This window comes from Cibotium barometz, chromosome 39 (assembly GCF_041138505.1).
Source record: "Cibotium barometz isolate CiBa-2024 chromosome 39, ASM4113850v1, whole genome shotgun sequence".
In the NCBI taxonomy this organism is placed as follows: Eukaryota; Viridiplantae; Streptophyta; class Polypodiopsida; order Cyatheales; family Cibotiaceae; genus Cibotium; species Cibotium barometz.
This window is the reverse complement of record NC_141084.1, coordinates 26,187,379-26,211,216: the sequence shown is the minus strand read 5'-3', so window position 1 is coordinate 26,211,216 and position 23,838 is coordinate 26,187,379. Positions and strand designations below refer to the sequence as shown.

At 38.7% G+C, this 23,838-nt stretch overlaps 1 protein-coding gene across 6 annotated transcripts; it reads right to left on the bottom strand.

Moving 5' to 3' along the window:
* Nucleotides 1–17,208: 17,208 nt before the first annotated feature.
* LOC147615930 (uncharacterized) lies at nt 17,209–22,192 on the bottom strand. 6 transcript variants are annotated; one of them, XM_086778560.1, is made up of 9 exons: nt 21,491–22,192; nt 21,035–21,186; nt 19,795–20,938; nt 19,587–19,703; nt 19,335–19,400; nt 19,148–19,213; nt 18,606–19,016; nt 17,938–18,025; nt 17,209–17,814 (listed from the first exon to the last, which is right to left on the bottom strand). In XM_086778560.1, the coding sequence occupies exons 2-8, from the start codon at nt 21,181–21,183 to the stop codon at nt 17,939–17,941; spliced, it is 2,040 nt and encodes a 679-aa protein (XP_086634686.1). In that variant the 5' UTR covers nt 21,184–21,186; nt 21,491–22,192; the 3' UTR covers nt 17,209–17,814; nt 17,938. The 6 variants fall into 6 exon arrangements, with proteins under 6 accessions (XP_086634686.1, XP_086634687.1, XP_086634682.1 ...); XM_086778561.1 differs by having other exon boundaries at nt 19,587–19,688; XM_086778556.1 differs by lacking the exon at nt 17,938–18,025.
* Between the last annotated feature and the right edge of the window lie 1,646 nt (nt 22,193–23,838).

Genomic DNA, 23,838 nt, shown 5'->3' with positions numbered 1-23,838 from the left:
ATCAGAGAAATTCATACTTAGTTTCCTCGTTGGTAAACCATTCGGAATAAAGTAGGAAAACATGACAGTATAACAGTAGGAACCAGGTATCCATCGGCGACCGAAGTACCCACCATATGCTCATGGAATTATCGGTGTCCTGAGTTACCCATATCATAGAGAGTCATCAACGTCTCCATGAGTCACATATGTCCATCCGTAAACCATTAGGTTGACTGTATAAATCACCTAAAGTACGAAACTAGAGAAAGAAATACCAACAAAGGAAAAATCTAAATTTCCTTAATCCGAACACAACAAGATAAACTCGTTGAACTCTAAAGAAAGAGATTTCAACAAGTGAAAATGCCGATGAGATTACACTCATCAATACATGCAGGCTATAGATAAAAGAAGTTCATCTAGAGAATACCCACACAACAACTTTAAATGAATTCAGAAAATGAGATTGTCTTTGAATGTTGAGGTTAACATGGTAAGTAATGTAAGCAAAGCAACAATCTTGAGCCCAAATTATCCCATAAGATAATATATGTGAGGGATCGCTAGCATCCCATACCACCATGATACCACCCATACATACCCACCCATACCATACCACCCATACATACCTTACCAATTTAAAACTTCCTAGTATGCCATCTAGGAAAATTAAAATCATGTATAAAAGGAATAAGATGGCCTTATCCTAGACTTTCACATACTAAAACCTGTCTCTATATTCCTTTGACCACATCAAGGAATAACTCTTTTTGAGTACATCAAAAGAATTTTGAATTATTGGTGCCTTTCTAATGATAACTACCCAATAAACTCAATAAAGTTAGGGTAGAAAAATAACAATTCACCTAGATATATAAGCAACTAGGTATCTAAGTTGGAATATGTACAAAAGTACAAGGAACATAGTCCAAAATTACGTACAAAAAACGAAGGCAAATGCTACCTTCAAAGCACATGATATTATCCAAAAGATCAAAAGATCCTTATAAAACCATGGATAAGAGCATAAAAGCTTCTTGAATCCATAAAAATCAATGCATGCCATATAATGGACATTAATCATGCCAAAAGAAGCATTAAAATTGGTGGCCAACTCATCAATCCGGAGTATATAAATGTGGTGTTGTTCAAACAAAACTCCAAAGTAAGCAAGTGAAACACATGTGTGTAGCACTCATTAAAAAACTCCTAGACACAAGTGATCTAGGCAGAACCTGATGAGTCCAAATAAAAGTTGGAAAACACCAAAACAAACAGATCAACTAACTCATGATAGAATTTATCTTAGGCTTAAGAAATTAAGCATAGACCACACTTAAACAAGTGCAAAATAAATTATCATGGAAAAGTGTCAAAAGTGGGATACACTTTGAACTCAGATTATAGCCATCATTGAAAAACTTAAGGAACGTGTCCAAAAAGAATGGCTAAACAAAGGTAAAAAATTATGAAGACATCGTTTAGCATTAATCCAAACAAAAATATCTACTAATACGAGGTACAATCGTATTAATAATATGCGAATAACCTGCATCTATCTAATGTCAGCATGAGAAAATGTACTTCAACATTAAATAACCCTCGAAAATATTAAATTCTCGAGAAAAAAATTATCATAATTGTTTCCTAATTTTTCCTTATTTTATAGGGCCTCAAAATATGATAATTTTGAATTCCACCAAACCTATCTTATGGCATTCCAAACCTATATTTTTCCAAAAAAAATTTAGCAATTAGATTTGCCAAAATATCATTGATATTTTAAAAATACCAATTTCTAGGATTTTTAAAAATAATTTCTTGAATATTCCTAATTTTTTCTTAGAATCCCATTGTTCAGAAAATTTTCAATTTCGCCCGACAATTCTCAAATCCAATGAAAATTTATAATTTTAATGGATTTTTTATTTTTTGGATCAAAAATTATATTTTTAAAGGAATTTGAATAGTCACGAGCGCCCGAATGGGCACACCACATGCCAAACACCAACTCCACATTTTCCAAAAATTTAAAAGAACCTTTGTCTAATTTTTCACTAATTTTTAAGAGTTTTTTAAAAATTTTAATTAACCTCGAACGCATTTAGAATACGAACTGTCAAAAAATTATGGAATCGCAACCGTTTTCTCGAATACGGAAAGCCAACAGTTTCGGAAAAATAAAAAGACAAAAAAAAAACAAAATATGAAAGGTCAAAAGTTTTTGGAATCTGAAAGGTCAAAAGATTTTTCGGGATTCGGAAAGCCAAAAGGTTTCCCAGGTATGCGGAAAGCCAAAGGGTTTCAAGAAAATAAACTCATAAAATTTCAGAGAATTTTTTATCCCAAATTTCATATTTTTTTTTCTGGCTTTTTTCTAAGCTTTCAAAAGCTTTTGAATTATAAAAAACCCTTTTTTTTAATCCAAAATTTTTAAATAAAGCCTTTTTTAAGCTTTAGTTTTAAAGCTTATGGAAATAATATAATGGGGGGGTGGCGATTTTTTTTTCCCGTCTGCAGAGCGAAGCCCCCCCCCCCCCCCCCCCGCGGGCTGCACGTTGAGATAATATGAGGAGAGGGAGAAGAACCCTCTCCTCTCTCTCCTCCCATTCTTCTCCAATTGATCTCTCACAACCTCCTCCTTTTCTGTTATATCATAGAGAGGTTGGTTAAAGAATTTAATTAAACCATTCCTAATCATAATTATCCACTAATTATGATTAAAGCTTAATCAATTTGTGCCTATTAAGAGGCATTCACGCACAAGAGAAGAAATAGGAGAAAAATTCAGATTTGAGAGACGAAGAGTATCCCACGCACATGCGAGAGAATTCCATGCATCAATTGACTACCCCACACTGCATTTCAGTATAAAATTGGCAGAAATTCGAAAGCATACCCGCGGCGGAAGCCCGCAAACGGAAAGCCCGCAAAATGCATTAAAAATACATTTGTTTCTATAAAATGCTCAAAAAATTTCTAAAAATTAGAAAAAAATCCTTAAAATTATAGAAAATCAGGGAATTCATTCTACCAAAAATATCCACAATAAAATATGTGGTATTTTGGTAAGAAATTCCATTAATGCTTATTTTAAACCACAAAAAATAGAAAAAAATAGCATTAAACTCACGAAATTCTCCCGCAACGTCGATTCATCAATTGAATAGAAGAAACACGCGTTCCAACCGCCATATCGATGATCCACGTGCAAATCATCAACACAAATCAACAAAATAATATTTTTATTTAGTAAATATTAAAATTTACTTCAAAAAATGCTAAAAATTACAATAAGAAAGAAAAATCAACAACAATTAACTAGAGATTGCTCTGATACCACTGTTAAAACCCTAAGATCTCTCTAGATAATTGTTATGCATAATCATGCATAAATCAAGCATAAACTCATCCACCCGACCACCCCCAAGCCTAAGGGATGCACACATGAATTATAATGAAGTACATCATACCTTTACCTTGATGTCCCATACCATCAAGAGGTATAACTCCAATCCAATAACATGTAGCTATAGTGTGAAATGGTAGGTGAGTAGATATAATCCTCTATACAAGAGAACATCATATCATAACCTACCCTCAAGATAACATAGTCTTAGCCTCCCTTGAGTGTGCCCCATGCCCCTATTATATAGGAGGGCCCTCAAGTGACTCTTGACTCTCCATCTCCCATGTGTGACCCTTGGATGTCTGACCCTAACCTTAACCCTTAAGGTTAGTCCTAACCCATGCTCCACTAGAGCTTGTTCCCATGCTCCCATGCTCACAAGCCTAATGTGGGTTAGCCTCCTAGTATATGCACACATAATGTGCATATAACAATATCCTTGATTCCGAAAGATCCAAATTTAATCTCAATTCCACAAAGTGCAAATTCTTTAGATATATCTCTCATTCCAAAGCTTACAGATTATGGGATCTAGAGTCGTGATCCTTGGTGATTTCTCGCAATGTTCACTTTGTTGATGAATCCTCATCAGATGATTCTCGCTCTCATCATGAGCTTACCATGGAGGTTCCTCCTCCTTCCTCCGACAGCCACCCCAACTCCACCACAAGCTTCTCAACCATTAACTTATTTACCCAAGCTTGCCTCTCCACCCTCACTTCCTCCTTCCCCCCAGTGCTTCTCATCCTCCTCCTACCCTTGCACAACAGAGGATTTCCCCCCAGATTCCACGATGGCTGGAAACCACTGTTCATGATTCTCATATCTTCGATATGGAACTTCATCAGCTTGCTGATTCTTCAGCACAATCTTTGACACAGCCCACTGAGATTACAACAGCTTTGTCATTCTTGTAACCTCACCCTGATGAGTACAGTGATACATTCATATGAGCATATTACAACTAAAGAGGCTCTTTCTCTTCTTGAGTGGTGGATAGCCATGGAGGCCGAGATTGATTCCATTGCGAGGAATTGGAGCTTGTGGACTAGCGGTTACATATCAATAGGTTATTGGGTTCAAGTGGGTCTTTAAGACCAAGTTTCATGCTGATGGTCTCTAAACCAAGGCAAAGCCAAATTGGTTACAAAGGGGTACTCTCAGATTGAGGGTGTGGAAACTTTTTCTCCCACAGTTAGCCAGATGCACCACCATCTGGACAGTTCTTGCTCTTTCTACTCATGAGCACTTGTCGGTTTACTAAATGGATGTCAAGTATGACTTTCTTAATGGTTGGTGACTTCCATGAGGAGGTGTATGTCTAGCAACCTCAAGGTTTTCAGGTTCCCGAACATGAGGGTAATGTGTACAGATTGCACCCTTTATGGTTTGAAATAGCACCCAAGGCATGGTATGATAAGATTGATGCAGTATTTCTTTCCTTTGGATTCCAGAGTTGCTTGTAAACAACAATTTCTATGTCTTTGCTCCGTATGCTTTGCTCTGTTTGATTATCTTATATGTTGATGATTTATTGATCACTAGCTCACATCTTGCCAAGGTTGAAGAGCTCCTATTAGATTTATCTCTCACCTTTGAGATGACTGATTTAGGACTTCTCCACTACTTTCTTGGGATGGAGGTCTATTAGGCTTCTGATGGAGTGTTTCTTAGCCAGTACAGATATCTACATAGCTGCTCCTGGAGAAATTTGGGATGACTGAGTGTCATCCAATTTCTTGTTTGATGGATCCTAACTCCAAGCTCTCCCTTGATGATCCCTCTCCCCTCTTCAAGGACAATACACAGTATCGGAGGCTTGTGGTTCTCTTATTTATTTGACTTACACCAGGCCAGAACTTTCTTATCGTATCAGTGTTCTCAGCACTAGTTTTCTTCCGCTCCTTGACATTCTCATTGGCAGGCTGCTTTGAGGGTTCTTCAATACTTATCTCGTACCTTGGACTATCTCGTACCCCTTGGACTATGGTCTCTCTTTCAAAGGAGGCACTGAGCTTGTTGGATACTCTAATGTTGATTGGCAGGTAATCAAGATACTCGACGATCCACTTCTTGTTATTGCTTCACTCTTGGTCTCGGTCTTTTTTTCTAGGGATCTAAGAAGCAGAATATAATTTCATTATCTTCTACTGAGGCTGAGTATCGTGCTTATCTTAATACCTGTTGTTGTGAGCTATTATGGTTGTTCTAGATGCTGAGCAATCTTGTTTTACTCTCAAATTCTATGATCCGTATTCTTACAAATAGCCATAGTGCCTTGGTGTTGCCTTGAACTCCATCCCTCCATTGGCAGGACCAAGCATATTAAGGTTCACTTTCACTTTGTTCGTGAGCTAGTCCACTGATGGCATCATTACACTGGAGTATTGTCCTTCTCACGAGCTATAACATTGTTGATCTCTTCAACAAACCTCTTCCTTGAGCTAAAAATATACTATGGATCCTTGAATCTGGACATGCTTGCTCAAATACATACAAAGAAAGGAGAAGAAAGAGCAAGGCATGGTAAAAAGACTCGCCAAAAAAGAGGGTATGACCAAAATCAACAATGAAAAACAATGGATGGGAAAAACATTATCAACCAACATGGCTAAGCTATCATCCATGGAGGATGATGACTTGGATATTGAACCCACAAGGGTCAATATTCAAATATATGTGGCTAGAACCACCAATACGAGCATATCTCTAATCGACACAAGATCAAGTCACAACCTAATTTCTGACGAGATATGGGAAGCTTTGGGTAAGCCAGGCTTTGCACCAACTAATGTAAAGGCTCATAGTTTTCCATGCTAGTGTGGTGAATATTAAAGATTGTTTGTGTAATTTTTTGTAACAATAACCTTGTGGCTAGAGACACATATGTTATGCTTACAGGTGTTATGGAAGAGCATGTATTGCTCTAGGGTGTGGATTGATGCAAGTTATTGTTCAATACAATAGAAAGAACATACATCCAAGTGCAAACAAAGGAAGGTAGAATAATGGTATTAGTTGGGTCCCCAAGTTATGGAGAATACTTGTCTTTGGCAGTAGGTTTCTCAAGATCAAAGGATGATCTAACAAGCAAGGAGATCTTCACTAAGGAAAGACTAATCCAAGTGACAACCCCAACAACTCCCGAGAATTGTCATCCGTTAAAACCAACCGACTAAAAAGAAATGGATTCTGGTGAACCTCCTAAAGGCACAAAATTATTATGGAGGGAATAAAGAGGTTTGGGTACCTAATTAGAGGGAGAAGAAGTCCCTAACTCAAAGCCACATATATGTATATATATAACAATAAGGTGTAGATAGTTGGGAAGAACGTGGCACTTAGTCACATTAGACACACCAGTGGAAATTAAGGCTCTCCATCTTCCATGAAAAGGCATAATCAAGATAATTTTGAAGCAAAGAGAAACTAGAGGAGTTGGCCACAAAGAGTAAGGTGTAGGAATAAGGAGGCCCTTGACAAGGAGATAATAGCAAAGGCTCTCCATCTCCCACCAAATACATAACCACATGCAGATGGATCAAAAGCAGACATCACGTCAGAAGTGAAGAAAGTTGGTAGCGAACGAATACTACGTTTTTCCATGTGAGAAATATATGTTCTACTTGGACATGATGTGTCTGTTAGCAAAGAACACCAACATGAGCAAACCTAATTACAACTTGCTGAAGGCAATAGAGATGGGAAAGAAGGTCAACTCAGTAGCAATAATAATCTCAAAAAACATGGTGAGTCAAGCCCAATAGACAACTTCCTTAGGAGAGGACACTCTAAGATGGGTGTGGCAGCCCCACTAAAAGCCATAGCATATCTTGGAATCCATAACAATTCGATGAAGAAGGAGATGAGGGTCAAAAAGTACACACAACATAGCCTAGAGGAACACGAGTTAGAAGAAAAAGCAACAAAAGTTGTCAGAAGCTCAAGTTACCCCCTTGGCTCCTCAAGTGCAAAAGATGAAGGAAAACACTAGGAGGAATCTAAGAGACAAAAGCAACAAAAGTTGTTAGAAGCTCAACTCTCAACTCCTCAGGTGCGAAACATGCAATAGTCCCCTCCCACCAAATGCTAATTCGATTGGACTTGGAATATTGTAACACACAAAGCTAAGAAGACCAAGTTGGAGGAGGAGTAGATATTTACTATGGTGGACATTGGTAAGCATGTCCTATAGTAGGTTCTTAGCCCCAAGAAACAATAAGAGAGAGAGAGGACCAAGCATTAAATCCGCTCTCCCCCCCATGTGTGAAATTCAGCCTGCCAAAATATCTATGTACATGCATGAGTAGCTTATGCACACACACCAAGTTGGTGGATCTAGCAAGAAGCTTAGCCTTCCAATGGGTACAGTTGGCTCCTAAACAACTTAAAAGAAGCATCCCAAGCTCTAATGCAAGCAGCACTGGGGACAGTAACAAACATGATTTTTAAGCATTTGGATAATATCGATAGGCTAGCTAGTATATCCACAACCTAGAAGAGAGTGTACACATGCTCGAGAAGAGATCAAATGAAGTAGAAACAAAGGTTGTAGAGGCAGCTAAAAGAAAAGTTATTTTACAGTGCAACAAAAAGTAGACGAGCTAGAAAAGAGAGAAGCATACCACCTCCACAAGGAGAATGAATTGGAGAGGTAATGGTCTACAAGCTTAAAGACAAATAGTTAGCTCCACCAAAAGCTAAAGTTTTTTTACAGTGCAACAAAAAGTAGACGAGCTAGAAAAGAGAGAAGCATGCCACCTCCACAAGGAGAATAAATTGGAGAGGTAATGGTCTATGAGCTTAATGACACACAAATAGTTAGCTCCACCAAAAGCTAAAGGAAGCTGAAATGCAAACGATAACATATAAACACAGAGCCATAAAAATTGTTTACCATGTTACAAAACTAATTAAAGATATGGAACAAGAAGCAGAGGCAAATAGAAGGGAATTGTTCACCACCTAGGGCAAGTTGCATATCCAAGAGACACAGAATTAAGAGGAAGAGATAGATGTAGTGTGCAACTATATCTATCTTTAGAAGAGATAGATGTAGTGTGCAACTACATCTGTCTCTAGAAGAGATAGATAAAGAGATATAAGGGAATAGTTCACCAGCTAGGGCAAGTTGCATATCCAGAACACAAAGGATGAAGATGAAGAGATAGATGTAGTGTGCAACCTGTGTAGATGATAACATTAGTAGCTTGAGATTACAAGGAATGAAAATGCTACAAGGCAAGCTAAATGAGAAGATCTACTGCAAAAGGAGGAGTATGAAAACCTTCAAGTGTAGAACTATTGTAGGCTACAGGAAAAATCAAGGCTGATATACATTAGACACAGAAAGGAAGGGAGTTGGCAAAAATATCTTTGCACAGCCAATTATCAGTAGGATGCACAAGTTAAAGATCTCCAGTAGAAGATGCTATAGATGTAGACAGAAATGCAGACTAAAAGGACAAGCAATATGTCAAGGATAATGTTGCAAAGAAGCAACCTTGACTTTGTAGCATAGTTTTTAACACGATTGGTAGAAGATTATAACATGGACAATTTGCCAATGTCAATTAATAGAGAGAAAGTGCAAAAAATCATCCATATCTACAAGCCTTTGAATGGTCCCACATGGCAAGGCACCACATCAGCTCAAACCCACCCTAGTTGATTAGTGCAGTCTGGTAATCACAACTTGTGGACTAGCACAAGAAGCCACATCCGTTAACATTATGGAACAACCACCATTGGGTTGTGGGAACACCACGAGAACACCACTCACTCCATAATGCCATTCATTGGCATCCACCCATGTACCCACTACCTAATCATTAAGTAGTTTCATTAATTAGTTAGGATCATGGATGTAATCGACATGTGTGGATGTATAAGTGACCAATGTGGACTTAGACCATGTGATTAGGAAGAAGAAGATACTCACTTACTTACACTTGAGTGTATTTTCATATAGTGTAGCACATGAGTTCTTGTTAGCAATATATCTTAATGAAGCTCTACACACAAGAAGATACTTACACTCGAGTGTATATCTTGTTAGCAATATATCTTAATGAAGCTCTACACACAAGAAGATACTTACACTCGAGTGTATTTTCATACAATGTAGCATGTGAGTTCTTGTTAGCAATATATCTTAATAAATCTCTACACACAAGAAGATACTCGAGTGCACCATGAGTTCTTGTTAGCAATATATCTTAATAAAGCTCTACACACAATAGTCCTCTTGTAGTCAACATAGTCATGTTGTACCTGCTTTAACTATGTGACTATCTTTTACTACATCTGCATAGTTTTTTCTAGCAGCATGTATGTATACTTCTATGTGTGTGTGCGTGTGCATGTGTCAGGTTACATTGTCTAACTAGTGATCATACATATTGGGCATTCAAGTATTGCTGGATCCATTCTAATTAGTGAACATCTATCTTGATGTGTTGTTGTCAGACCCCCAATAATGGATGGCATTGCTTTGCACCTTCTTACACCACTTCATTTAGCAGTATGAAAAAGTGCACAACCCTGATATACGGCCACCACCATCAGGTGATCTTCAAGTTCATCATTACCCTATTGGTGGAGTTCCCTGATTGATGCAGATTTGATAAAGATCCTCAAGACCTCACTTTTAACATCAAATTGAGGGCCAAGCCCGAAGTAGAGACTACTTGACTATTACACATAAGTGAAATAGTGGCTCCAAGGCTAACGACTCACAACTTTTAAAGATATGTTTAAATCAGCCTTTTCAAGAAAAGGACCATTATAGGTTTTCATGCAACCTATTACGTCTGGCCAAAAGGTAAACATGGAGAACTAATAGGTATCTATGATGCAGGGCATGTTGGACACATTCTTCGTCAAGCTCAAAGACCTCTACTAAGAAGCATAAAGAGCCTAATCATTCATCATTGCATAGCATGACCACCACCATAATAAACACAAGATGTGCAAAAGATACTTTTTTTGCTAATTCTCTTGAGTAACTTCAAGTCTCTCTTATCTCTTTTTTCTTTTGAGTCTCTATATTTTTTGAACTTTATCTCTCTCTCTCCCTCTCTCTTATATCTCTTTAAATTTTATAATACCTTTTTTATTTAGCATCTTTAGGCATTTGAGATAGCGTGAAAAAAATACATGAAAAATAAAAGGCAACCAAAACAACAAGTTTGAGCCCATAACTTACATAAGTAAAATGGAAGTATAATGTTTTATGTTATACAATGGAAGTATAATGTTTTATGTTATACAATGGAAGTGTAAAGCCATGACAACGTTAAGTACAATGTTCCATGTAATGTAGCATTGTGATCCACAAAGTGATTTTCTAAATGAGGAAAGGGCATGCTTTCTATGTTTATAAATTTAAAGAGAAAATTGTGCCACCTTTTTGCCATATTTTATGTATGGTCTTTTTCTCATTTTTTTTTCACACACACACAACATACATAGAAGAAGCATCGTTGCAGTTAAAATTATCAACTTAATCAATGACTAATGCTAATTAAGATATTATGCAAGGATTGTGTGTGAGACTTCTTCTATATTCAATAATCTAGCATTCATCTTGTTCCTCACAATTAGTCTCAAAATTTTAATAATTTTATGTCTCTTTCTCCCCCGTGTCCCTTTCTTTCTCCCCGTGTCCCTTTCTCTTTCTCTCTCATTTCTCTTTTAATTTAATAATAGTTTTTTGTATTTTAGCATCTTTTAGGCACTGGAGAAGGCAAGAAGAAACTCTATAGAAAATAAAAGGCATAAAAAATAATAAGTTTAAACTTACAACAATGTAAAAGCGATGTTTCATGTTATGCAACACCATGAAGGAATGGTACTCTCCTCTATGTTTACAAATTTTAATAAAGGTTTTGGTTTTCTCTTTTTTCCCACTCACACACATATGCACACAAAAGAAGCATTATTATAGTTAAAATGATAACTTAATTAAAGATTGATGTTGGGTAATATGTTGTGCAAGGATTGTGTTTTTTCCTTCTATATTAAACAATTAGTTAAAGAATTATAACAAGTGCACGTCTAATAGCACTCTTACATAATAGGAATCAAGTTTCCTTATTGTCATTCCATAAAATTGTCCATGTTTCTTCATAGTAACACTAAGAATAAATTATCAACCTGCTAGTGTCCTATATGAATATAGATTGATTAATAAAAAGTCTTGCATAATTTCCAAACATAATACAAGCGATTTCAATGTTCATGCAATTTTAGAACTTAGAGAGACCATAGTTACAACTGCACAAGCATTCTAGCACTATTTCTTTCGTAATTATTTTCGTATTTTATTGTCATCATCCTTAATTGGGACACAAAATCTCATCCTAGCTACCGTGCATAATACTGATTTAAATTAATGATTATATTTAGTGCTTCAATTGTGTGATCCTTGAGCATTGGATTGACTTGAATTGTGTTCTTTGGCCTTTTTCCACTTGGCTTAAGTAGAGTGAAAAATATGTCTCATATGATAAGAGTGTATGATTGCATGCCCTAAAGTCAAGGTACAAGGTTCGAATCTACAAAATCGGCAACAAATTTAACACCCAATCTCGCCACCATCATTTAAAGAGAGTTTATGGCTGGCATTATCGCACACAAAATCACTCATTTCCTTGTACAAAAAACCGGTTCCTTTCTTCGTGGATAGCCAGCAACCCATTTTAGATGAGAACATATACTCCCAAAGATCATCGCAGAGAGAGACAGCAAGGAAGGAATGGCGCCATCTTTTTAAAAAAAAAAACTGTTATTATATTAGTATCAATAAAAGCCATCTTATTCCCTTGTCCATTGTTGGCTTTTATTCCCTTATCCATTGTTTTTTTTTAATGCAAAGAAATTTAAATTAAGTGACTATAGCCCTTATCCATTGTTATTAGCCTTGGAATTCGCCATCAACCTCGAAACATGAAAAAACCCACCGACCAAGATATAGGGGGTTCCTAGAAAGGGCTTCACTCTAGCGCCCTTTGTTAGAAAGAATAAGCCTTACCCTTCACATCAAGGGATTTGTTTTGAAAAGATGAATAATACTTGCATAAAAGTGTAGGCATGTGAACTACCGGGCGGGGGGGGGGGGGTAGTTTGTGTGAGCAGAGGGACTAATCCACCTTCCCAAAAGTGTAGGCCTTATCTAGCCCTTTAAATGATTTCAGAGAGCTCATAGCAAAGGTCGATAAAAGTGTAGGCCCTATCTAGCCCTTTAAATGATTTCACACACCTCATAGAAAAGGTCAACCAAAGAAACCTCATGTATCTCCTACATTAACCAAAAAAATGTTTTTTACATAATACAACATTTTGAGGTAGGTGCATGTGCAAGCCACCTAACTTATGCCAAGTGTCAACAATGTTATAAGTTAGAGGGTACTAAGGTTATTATTAACCCTTTGAGTGTGTAGTAAGGTTTCTAACCCTTTTATTGCTAACATGAAATGTGTGTGCCCATAGCACTAATTCCTAACCCCCTACCACATATACCCCTACTAAATGTGTATCTCACTCAAATCCCAAAGTAGTGGTAATAGTGTGTATGTGTACAGAGAGTATATCAATCCCCAAAAGGTAATAGGCCCAAAGCTTTGCAAAAAGCTTTGATCCTTTCTCATGGAAGTACCTTCGTGGTGGTGGACGCATCTACCAAGTTATCCCTTGAGAATGGAAAAAAGATAAGGCTGTTGTCACTTGCATGTATCTGCTCTCTCACAAATTGATAGTGAACCTCAATATGCTTTGTCCATGCATGGAACACATGATTCCTAGCAACATCCAAAACACTGACTATTTGTGAGAATAGGTGTAGCACCGTGCTAACTAACATACAAGTCTACCAATAACCTTTTTAACCATTCACACTTAATTGTGTTTGTGAAGACTGCTCTGTACAAGATGACGGTGCCACAGTAGGTTGCTTCTTGTTAAGCCATGAAATGGAAAATTTATTTAACAATAAGCAATTACCATTAGTGGGACTGTCTAGTATCAAAGTCTCCCAACCCAATCTAAATCAGTAGTAATGGATTGTTTAGTATCAAAGTCTCCATCCCAATTTGAATTAATGTAAGCACATAGTTGAAAATCACTCACCCTGACATAGAGGAGAAATCTAAGTAATACTTGAATATGCACTTTTCACATCTTGCCAATGCTTTGTACTTGAGTTGTGCATAAACTTATTCACAACATAGAAACACCATAAGATATTTCTAGTCGTGTGTTGTACAAATAGATAAGGCATCCAACAACCTCTGTAAAGAGTGGCATCAAATGGCTCACCATCAAAAATATTAGGCCTTAAAACTATATCCGCTAGAGTGACAATGGGATTGCAATCCTCCATGGTCGATTTGAAATTCAAACTAGAAGCAACACCAACAAGAAGAAAATCAGTCTCATACAAGTGGAAGATGCCAATCTAGAGACACGGAGAGCCAAAGAGGCTGAGGTGGTTGGCAAAGAAATCAAAATAAAAATAGCAAGAAGTGATATGATTGTGGCAAAGCAGGGCACATTGCAAAGTACTGCTATAAGAAGCAAAATGATATCAAAAGTGAAAAGTTACAATAAGTCAAATATGCATCATCAAGTAAACATGGTCATGACAGAAGTGAGCAGTTGTTTGTGATTTACTTAGTTCACGAGATGTGTCAAGATTGGGAGATATTTGGTATATGGATTCTAGTGCCTCTAACTAGGTGACCAGTCATATGAGTGGTTTAGAGATATGTAGAAAATAAAAAAACCAAGGTATATAAAAACAAGAGATGATATTGCACATCCCATTACATAGGTTGGTAAAGCGCCATTGTCGATGCAGAATGAGAAAATGAAGTATCTGGTAGATATACTTCATATTCCTAATATTACAAAAAACTCGATTTCTATTGGACAAATGGTTAAGCAAGGTCTAGAAGTGAGATTCAATTCTCAAGGGTTGCTTTATAAAGGGTTACAAAAATGACAGGATGTTTACTTTGGATGTTAACATGCATGAGGTAAAGGTAGCCATGTTTACAAATGGAATAGGTATCATTGTAGATATTGACATATGGCACAAGCACATTGGTGATGTGAATATATAATGGTTGAAGTCTATGCATGCCCAAAGTATTATTGTAAGTTTGATGAAGTTTAGGGTTGATGGTATGCACAAAGTATGTAAAGCATGCTCGCTTACAGGCTAAATATGCTTTCTCATTATGAAAAGTATGTCAGTGCTAGGTCATTGGATGTTATACATTTTGATGTATGGGAGACTGACTAAGACTGCAACAATTGCAGGCTGCAGGTAATTTGTTACATTAATTGATGAATCACACTAGGAAAGTGTGGGTTTATTTTTAAAGCCTTGGTTGAGAAGGAAAATGGTATATAGATCAAACTCCTAAGATCGGATGGTGGGGGAGAATATTTCTCCAGTGAGTTCAATGATTTGTTAGGAAAGTAGGGAATCAAAAGGTAATTTATATGCACGTACAATTTGCAACAAAATCGTGTTGCAAAAAGAAAAATGGGCACATTGTAGAAGTTTCTCATACATTGGTGTGTCTAAAAAGAATATACTGGATTATTTTTAGATTGAACTAGTAGCGATTGCTATGTACATTATGAACAGGATCCCCACTGCTGTCTGCAGTGGAGGCTGCTCATGGCATGATGCCTGAACATAAGTTTATAGGCATAAAACCAGATATGTCTCACTTAAAAGTGTTTGGATGTATTACATATATGCATGTTCATGATGCAGTGAGAACCAAGTTGGATCCAAAGGTAGAGAAATACATCTTCATTGGTTATGCTTTGCAGTAAAAAGGTTATAGATGCTATAACCCTACTACTCGTGAGATGCAAGTAAGTAAAGATTTTGTCTTTGATAAGATGAATAGCTGGTATACACCAATGAAGACAACTAAAGATGAAGATGTTAGAAGTAATGGTGATATCCCACATATAGAGTAGTAATCACATGTGCTTGGTGGACCTGGAGAGTCCTCTAATAGTGGATCCAGTATTAGTCCATGGTCAAGCAAGTTGAGGATAGATGCAAGGAATGTAGATGTATTATCTCATTTTTTGTACTAGAAGTGCTAGTACACATGTATTATGCAAAGAGAAGAAAAAGGTAGATCAACCTTTTGTGCCTTGATCTATCAACACATCACTCTTATATGGATGATGACTCTAATGACTTTGAGCAGAGACAGATGTTAGAAGTAATGATGATGTCCCACATATAGAGCAGTAATCACATGTGCTTGGTGGACCTGGAGAGTCCTCTAGTAGTGGATCCAGTGTTAGTCCATGGTCAAGTAAGTTGAGGATAGATACAAGAAATATAGATGCATTATCTCATTTGTTGTACTATAAGTACTAGTACACATGTATTATACAAAGGAAAGGAGAACACTCGGTAGTGATCCATGTGTATGCAGCTACTCAGATTAGATACCTTGTTGTTGCATATTGAGATATGATGGATATACAACCCATTACTATGCTTACATGGATAAAGCAATACAGGAGATAGAGCCCACTTGGTTTAAGTGCAACGACTTAGAAATAAAAAATGAGAAGATATCATGGGATGAGAAGATACAACATAATGTGATTTTGATACATGTTAGCACAAAGATCAGGTGGCTGACATCTCCACGAAGGCATTGAGTACAGAGAAGTTCTACAAGTTTAGAAGCTTACTTAAAGTGCAATGTATGGAGTAGATCAAGCTCAAGTGTTGAGATATCGAGCTCAACTAGTGTCGCGAACATTGATGTGTGACCCGCCTGGGTGATAGCTTCTATACTTATGCTATTGGTTGTGCTGGTAGTAAGATTATGAGCAATATGCTGCCAATGGTTTACAAGCTATGCGACAACTTTTGTATGTTTCCACTTTGGTATACTAGAGTTATGGTATAGTTATACCGCTAGCTCATATAGCTGGGTTCATACTATGGATCACCTTTTGTATGTTATAGTAGAAGAATACTTTCCCTTAAAGGTACTCTTACCTCTTTATGTTAATGATTGTATAGAGAAGAGAAAAGAAGAGAATAGAATAGAAGAAAATTTAACTATCCATATCTTGTGTGTACTTATTTACTCGTGTGTGTGTGTGTGTGTGTGTTTTGTGTGCTTGTCTACTCGTGTGTATGCACACGCTTGCAAGGACCTCAAGCTCACCCTCTTCCCAAGTTACATTCAACAAAAAACGTTTTTTTCAATAATACAATCTTTTGACGTGGGTTCATGTATAAGCCATCTAACTTATGCCACGTGTCAACAATGCTATAAGTGAGTGTGTACTAAGGTTATTAACCCTTTGAATGTGTTCTAAGTTTTTAAACCCTTTTATTGCTAACACTATAAATGTGTGTGCCCCTAGCACTAATTCCTAATCCCCTAACACATGTAACACTACTAAATGTGCATCTCTCACATTTGAGACTTGCTCATTATGATGACAATTTTTCATAAGCATTTTGTGACCGAAGGTCCCCACAGACAGCAGACCAGGACAAGGGTGAAAAATTAAAACAAGGCCTTTGTTACTACTTGTACAGAACTGTGAGCTTATTAAATCCCTTCAAATGAAATTTTGGGGCATCCTTTTGAAGCTTGCTTGTAATCACATATCACGTTCTGGGCATGATGTGGCTGCTTGAGAATTTTCTGCCTGAACCAAGATGAGACCTAATTGAACATTAAGAGTTTTATAGCAGTTTTGTGAAATCTTGGAGACCTCTCACATGAACAATCCATCAAAGAGAAGACCACTTTTAATCCATTAAGTCTCTTGAAAATAGAATCTCAGTTATGAACAAGTATGGAGAACAGAAGATAGAACACAGGGGGACGACCGTTAAGGATAGTGAACACAGGTGACTATAATTCTGCCACTGCCTCGTGCAATGACCAAGTTGCTTTAGTGCTCCTGTGGCTTCTTTGATACAGGTACACAAATCTCAATAAATAATGTCATCTAAAGGCTGGGGTGAAGCTAATCTCTGGATTTTACAAAGCATCCTCTTCCAAATGCATAAAGCCCAGCTCAAGGAGATCTCTCGGATGACTACAAGACCTTTCCTTGTTGTGTCGATATGGTTAATTGAGAGCACAGAAGGAAACATCCCCAAGCAAGTATAAGCAGAGAATCCCAAACAGTGTTGTCCATACTTCAGGCAGGCAAAGAAGAGGACAAACAGTGTTGTCATTAAAGAAGAGGACTGTAATGTTGCAGCCAGACAATGAAGTACAACCACCTCTGTCTCAGTACTGGTACACACTGTTTTCAACAGCAGTCAGACATGTCCCTGCCGGGTTAAATTTAAAGGAGAGATGATGGTATGGAGACTTGAGAGAGGAAGATAATGAGTAACATCCCTGTATGCACACAAACAATTCCCTTTTTCAGCACCTTTGCACACATACGAACATACACCCAGCTAGAAAAAAACAGGTACAGCAACCTGGGGTGAGGTTAATCTATTTGTTCAAGTAGCCAACCTCATCGAATTGTGTTACTATTGTGGTTCTCTCGTGCTTGCTTTTGCTGCAGCAATGCACTGTACATGTCTGCATTCATTTGCATGGGCTGCAGAGTAGTGATCCATTGATAATTCAACAAAAAGTCAACAAAACACATTTATCTTCAAGGGATGCTAGAAGACAAGCCGTCTACTCTTTAAAGGTCAGCATCTTTCCTTACAGAAATCTGAAACATGCAGTTGATATATCAACTGTGTCTTTTCTTGACAGGGGTGTGTGCAGGGGGGTCTGTGTGTGTGCATGCGTGCTTGTACATGTGTGGGCTGGTTTCCACGTAAGAGACGGTTGTGCTGGGGAAGAAACCAGTAAAATCCTATCTGTTGAGTTCACAACAGCAAATTTTGTGGACTGTTTTGTCTTCATCCCATTTAATTTGCAACCAGTTGGAAATTTATATTTATGTGGAAACCAGCCCCATGTGTACGTGTATTGGGGTGTGTGTACGTGTGTGTACGTGTGTGCACACACATGGCCACACATGCACACCACGGCCACACACACCCACATGTGCACACACCGGGAAGGGTTTCAAACTTCGGTCCCTGCAGTGGGAGTCCTCATCCCTCACCGCTAGGCAACATGCCATGGGCAAACCCACTAACTTTTTTAAAGGGGCAACATGATACCTGCAGCTGTTGATGATCTGGCACCACATTGTAAGGATTGTTGGTACAAGAAGTTGGCAAGCAGCCTGGCGGATCATGAATGATTGAAGTTGAATCGGTAGGCTGTATTTGAGCTCCATTGTATGCACATCCAGGAAGAGATTGCCCCGACAAGGGAGGTAATTTAAGGACAGCTTGCTCAGCACCCGCACCTGCACCTGCACCTGCACCAGCACCAGCACCAGCACCAGCACTAGCTCCATTAATGTCCATCATACCCATGCCCATGCCCATGCCCATGCCAAGCCCCATACCCATGCCCATCCCCATTCCCATGCCCATGTGTGGTAATGTTGGCATTTGCTGCACTGGGAGATATTGCATCGGCATCATCATCGGAGGAACAACCATCCCAGTTCTCATACTCATAAACTGTCCACCAAAGAAGCACACAAGGCAAGCACAACATGAGAAAAGTTACTCTTGAATTGCCTTGCAAGGTACTCAAAGGATTTGGATAATCTGCTGTAGGTACTTGAGCATAGTTGAAGGACTTTGGCTACCTGCACTTGTGCCTGAAGCATCTTTGTATACTCGATGGCCTCATCCAATACCGATGCCTTGTCAGTCTATACATGAAAGACATGATAGTGAGTAACCATCAACTGTGCAACTCCATGCAGCCAAAAAATTAATGACAGCAATTAGAGTGAACTGCCGGACTACCATAGAAAAATACACACATCCCACCTTGTTTGAGTGAGGTATCAAGTCTTGCAAGGCCTTCAGCCTCACATTAATCTTGTTCCGGCGCTTCTAAATTCATAAATGATGATATGACACCAAATGCACCAATTAGATGTTGAATACAGCCCAATACAATACCCAAGGTGAAGTGTAACATCCCTACTGCACTTTTACTGGACACACGCCGTTAAAGAAGCCAAGAATGTTGATTAGAGACTGAGAACAGATCCTAACAATGAGAGAAGATTTACACACTTTTTCTGATTCGTTGTGAATCTCTGCAGTTCTACTCCTCTTAACTGCACTCGGGTGACCAGCTGGTGGCTTCTTTGCACTGGCTATAACTTCCTCCACGTCCTGCAAAAAGCACTTCTGCCATGAAAATCATTCATATAACATTAAAAAATAAAGATATAAATCATGTGTACATCAGCAACAAGCTGGTTAGAGGAGCCTAACTGACCTCATATTCTTCAACAGGGAAAGATTTCTTCTTTGAGCTTGTAGTAACCCCTTCTTCTGCAACCTTCTCAATGCTCCTGCCTGACATTCTTGAGGGAGATGAGGTTGTCACAGCTGTCTCAACTGTCAGTACCCCATTCTCTGAGAGAGTGACAGCACTGTCAGATATGCCAGTCACATGACTACTGAGCTCTGCCATCTCATTCCGCAGGCCAATGCCCTGCCTGCATGGGAGATTTGGAGGTAGACACCATCTCGGCAGTATAAAGCTGGCCCCTTCTGTTCCTCCTCTATCTTGAGAGCTAAACTCGGCAGATTGCTGACAAGAAGGCATACCCATCATAACGCAGGAATCAGCAATGGAGGGCTCACACCAAGGGGAAGCTTCCTTGACAAGATTTTGTCTAGCTCTCTCAATGTTGGTTGGGCCACTGGCGGCACCCACGAGCTGGAGACTGTCTAGTGTGGTGGCCACAGGGCGAGAAAAGAGAGGGAAATTGAACCCAGGGTGCCGAAGCTCCTGCTGAGAAGAAATGAGTGCTGGAGCTGAAGAGAACAGTGATGCTCTCTTCATGTCATCCAAAGGAGCGATGATAGGATCAAAGGTATGGAGACCTCTTTTCCTGTCCAGTGAGGGTTTTGTAGGGGAATAGATTGGTTTAGCAACAGAAGAGGGCTGCACGGCTGTACGTACATTACTGAAGGCCTCAGCTCCAGCTGGAGAGAGAAGGCCTGCGGCTCGCCCCGCTCCCATTGCCATAGCTGCATCTGAGTTTGCCATCTTCAGGCAATGTGCACTGGCAAGCTGTTGGAGCCCAACATGATCAGGCCCAAGGCCTTCAATATTGGGCCCTGCTGAGCCCTCATGTGCGTTCTCAATCTGTCTCATGGTCTGATGAAAGAAGGCGTCCTTGACAAGCTGGACATGGGGGTTGATAAGCTCCCCAAAGAGCTCCGAGCAGTAGGTGCGGTCAAAGGTATCTTCCAACGGGTATTGTAGCCATGACACCATCTCATCTTCTTGGACAGATGGGTAACCTGCCACAAGTGGAACATCTAGAGCTGGCACAGACTGGCGTTCAGGCCCACCTACCATTTGGTCATCAGCCTCCCCTTGCATAGTCAGCTGTTTCAAGATTTCAGGCCTGCACAGAAGATGGTGGAACTTCATTACCTTGCTTGTTGTCACAACCCCTTTATGAAATTTGAAGAAGCCACAAAGAGATAACAGGAAACCCTACACATGGGCAACAGCCGGCTTTTTTTGTGGGAGGTGGTGATGAAGTTGATAATGGCCTAATCCTCCTTTCCCAGTGTAGTATAGATCCGCGTGATTGAAGACCATCAAACCATGGCTATCATCATCCCAATCCGGGACACAATAAGTCATGCTCTGCAAACAACAGCTAATCTTGGTGATTCATTTGAAAGATGCAACAAAAGGGGCAAGGAGCCTGACCCATCTCAAGCTAGTCAAGGTTGTGATCTTGCTAATAATTTGCTAGATTGGTTAAAGGGGGAACACAATTAATCCATTTTAAAGCTAATCATAGTAACTGATTGGAGATAATCCTTGCCAAAATGCAAGAAAAGGGCCAGTAAGACTAACCTATCTCAAAGATAATTATGTTGACTGATTGGTGCTGATTTTGCTGATAAAACTGTTTGAATGCAACAGAAGGGGCAGAAAGACTTACCTTGTTAAGAACAGCTCAGAGAGATTGAAAAAAGCAAAATTCCTGTGGATATGGCGTTTTGGGCACCTCAGATTTTGAGCTCAAAAAACATTTAGGGGGTATTGGGCGGGGATGTGGGCACTTCTCACTTTGTGAAAAAATAGCTTTTTTCCTCCTTCTGAAGAGCGCCCACTTGCTTTTTTCTCCTTTGGGCGAGCGCGCAATTGCGGTCTTCTCCCTCCCGGCTACGCAACCTATTTGCTAGAGCCCACATAAATCCCATAAGCAAGATTGCGGCAGAGTCCACGATCCACAAGGTTGCGTCTCGCTTCTATTGCTTTTGGAGCTGTAGGCTCTTCGCAATCCCGAGGTGAAAAGACACACAGGAAATTCTGTTAGGAATAGAGAGTGTACACTGTGAGGGGTTCTTATTAATACTGCAGCACACAGCTGGAACTTCAAGCCTCTTCTCTGCAGCTTTTGCTAGATTCAAAGAGAATACAATAATGTATGGAGACCATGTGTATAGATCATCACTTGCATCCACCCATCATCATCCCATCCCCGACCATCCAAACTACGTCAATTTGCCCTTTTCAGACTTCTGGCCGGACAAAGAGGGCGGGTTGGATCAAGTCACATTGTTGATACACACTAAGATCTCATGGCTTTTGTACTTCATGTAGAGGTACTTGTTTTATCAACATGAAATGAAAATGAAGCGTATTTAAAAGTAGATTTACTCTCACTTATATGCATCATCCCATCCCCGACCATCCAAACTACGTCAATTTGCCCTTTTCAGACTTCTGGCCGGACAAAGAGGGCGGGTTGGATCAAGTCACATTGTTGATACACACACTGTGAACTAAGATCTCATGGCTTTTGTACTTCATGTAGAGGTACTTGTTTTATCAACATGAAATGAAAAGGAAGCGTATTTAAAAGTAGATTTACTCTCACTTATATGGAATCAACACACACACATCCCCTTACAATACTACTATTCTTGTAACTATTTATTCTTTATAAGGAAACGGAGCATTTGCCATGTGGGAATGCATGGCATGTCTCCGGTTCCTTGGTGGTTGCATGTTGAAGTGAAGAGTTAAATGGTTAGTTTTGGGGTGAAGTCACAACCAACATTTGCATGTTTGGAGAATCTCAATGAGTTTGGAGCTAATTTGAAAGAGTTTGGGACATAGAAGGCTAAGCTAAAGGAGGAGACGAGAGGAATGGGAGTAGGAGATTCTCAAATGTGGAGCACGTGCCCACCCCCCCCCCCACACACACACAAAAGATTTTGACCTTAGACTCATTATGCCACATAGTTTCTAACTCATAATTTAGCTTATTAATATAATGCTTTAGTCGAATAGTTTTAATCTTATAATATGAGTTCATATAGACAATGGACATGTATATCATTTCTAAAGTGATCTATTATCTTTGCATCATATATAAATCACAAATATATATATCATGGTGGAACAATCATGATGCCTAAAATGAGTGAATCGCATATTTTCATGAACAAGAAAACTATTGCTTCACAGTTATATGATGTCTCTTTAGAATCCATGATAGCTATTAATTCCACTCAAGATAACATATCAAGAAGATTGCTTGTGGTAATAAGTACTATTCTAATGCTTGCAAAGCTTGTAATGCGGTCATACGGATAATCCACCATGCTTGCTTTTCATATAAAGCCTTCCATCTGTTTCAAACTTAGCCTTGGCATTTTTTATTGAGGATCTTATAGGTAGAACACTATTCATTGATGGGATAGTCAATTTGAGCGTGAGCTCATAAATATTCGAGTATTCCATATATAACGAGCACACAAGGTTATGGTCATGGGCTCAAAATGTAAACTTGAAGTGGAACCCCCAAAAGAGTTCTTGTATCAAGAGAAAAGTTGAGAAGGTAGGTCCACTTGTGTACAATTGTTCCTAAAAGTCTTAATGGTAAAATCACATCTCAAAAGTACCATAATGACATATTAAGAAATGGCATGAGAGAAAAGTTTTCAAGATTACATCAAACTAACTCAAGGTTGCATCACTAAATCAAAGTACAATATCATAATATATCCGTATCATTTTCATTCAACCTAGATGATCATGGTTTGTAAGGATATAAAACAAATGTGTCTATTCAAAATTATGCATAGATGCCATCTCTATGCTTCTCTTTCTTCACAATGATTGTCTGTAACCTCCAAATAATACTTGCCCATGGCGTTGTCTTCTCATGACCCTTGTCCACATTTCTAATTTATCTTTATTTCCTTTAAAAACTTTCATCGTTGTCTCTTCAAAATGCTTGAGTTAGAGAATATCTTCAAAAAGCTTAAGTTGGAGTAT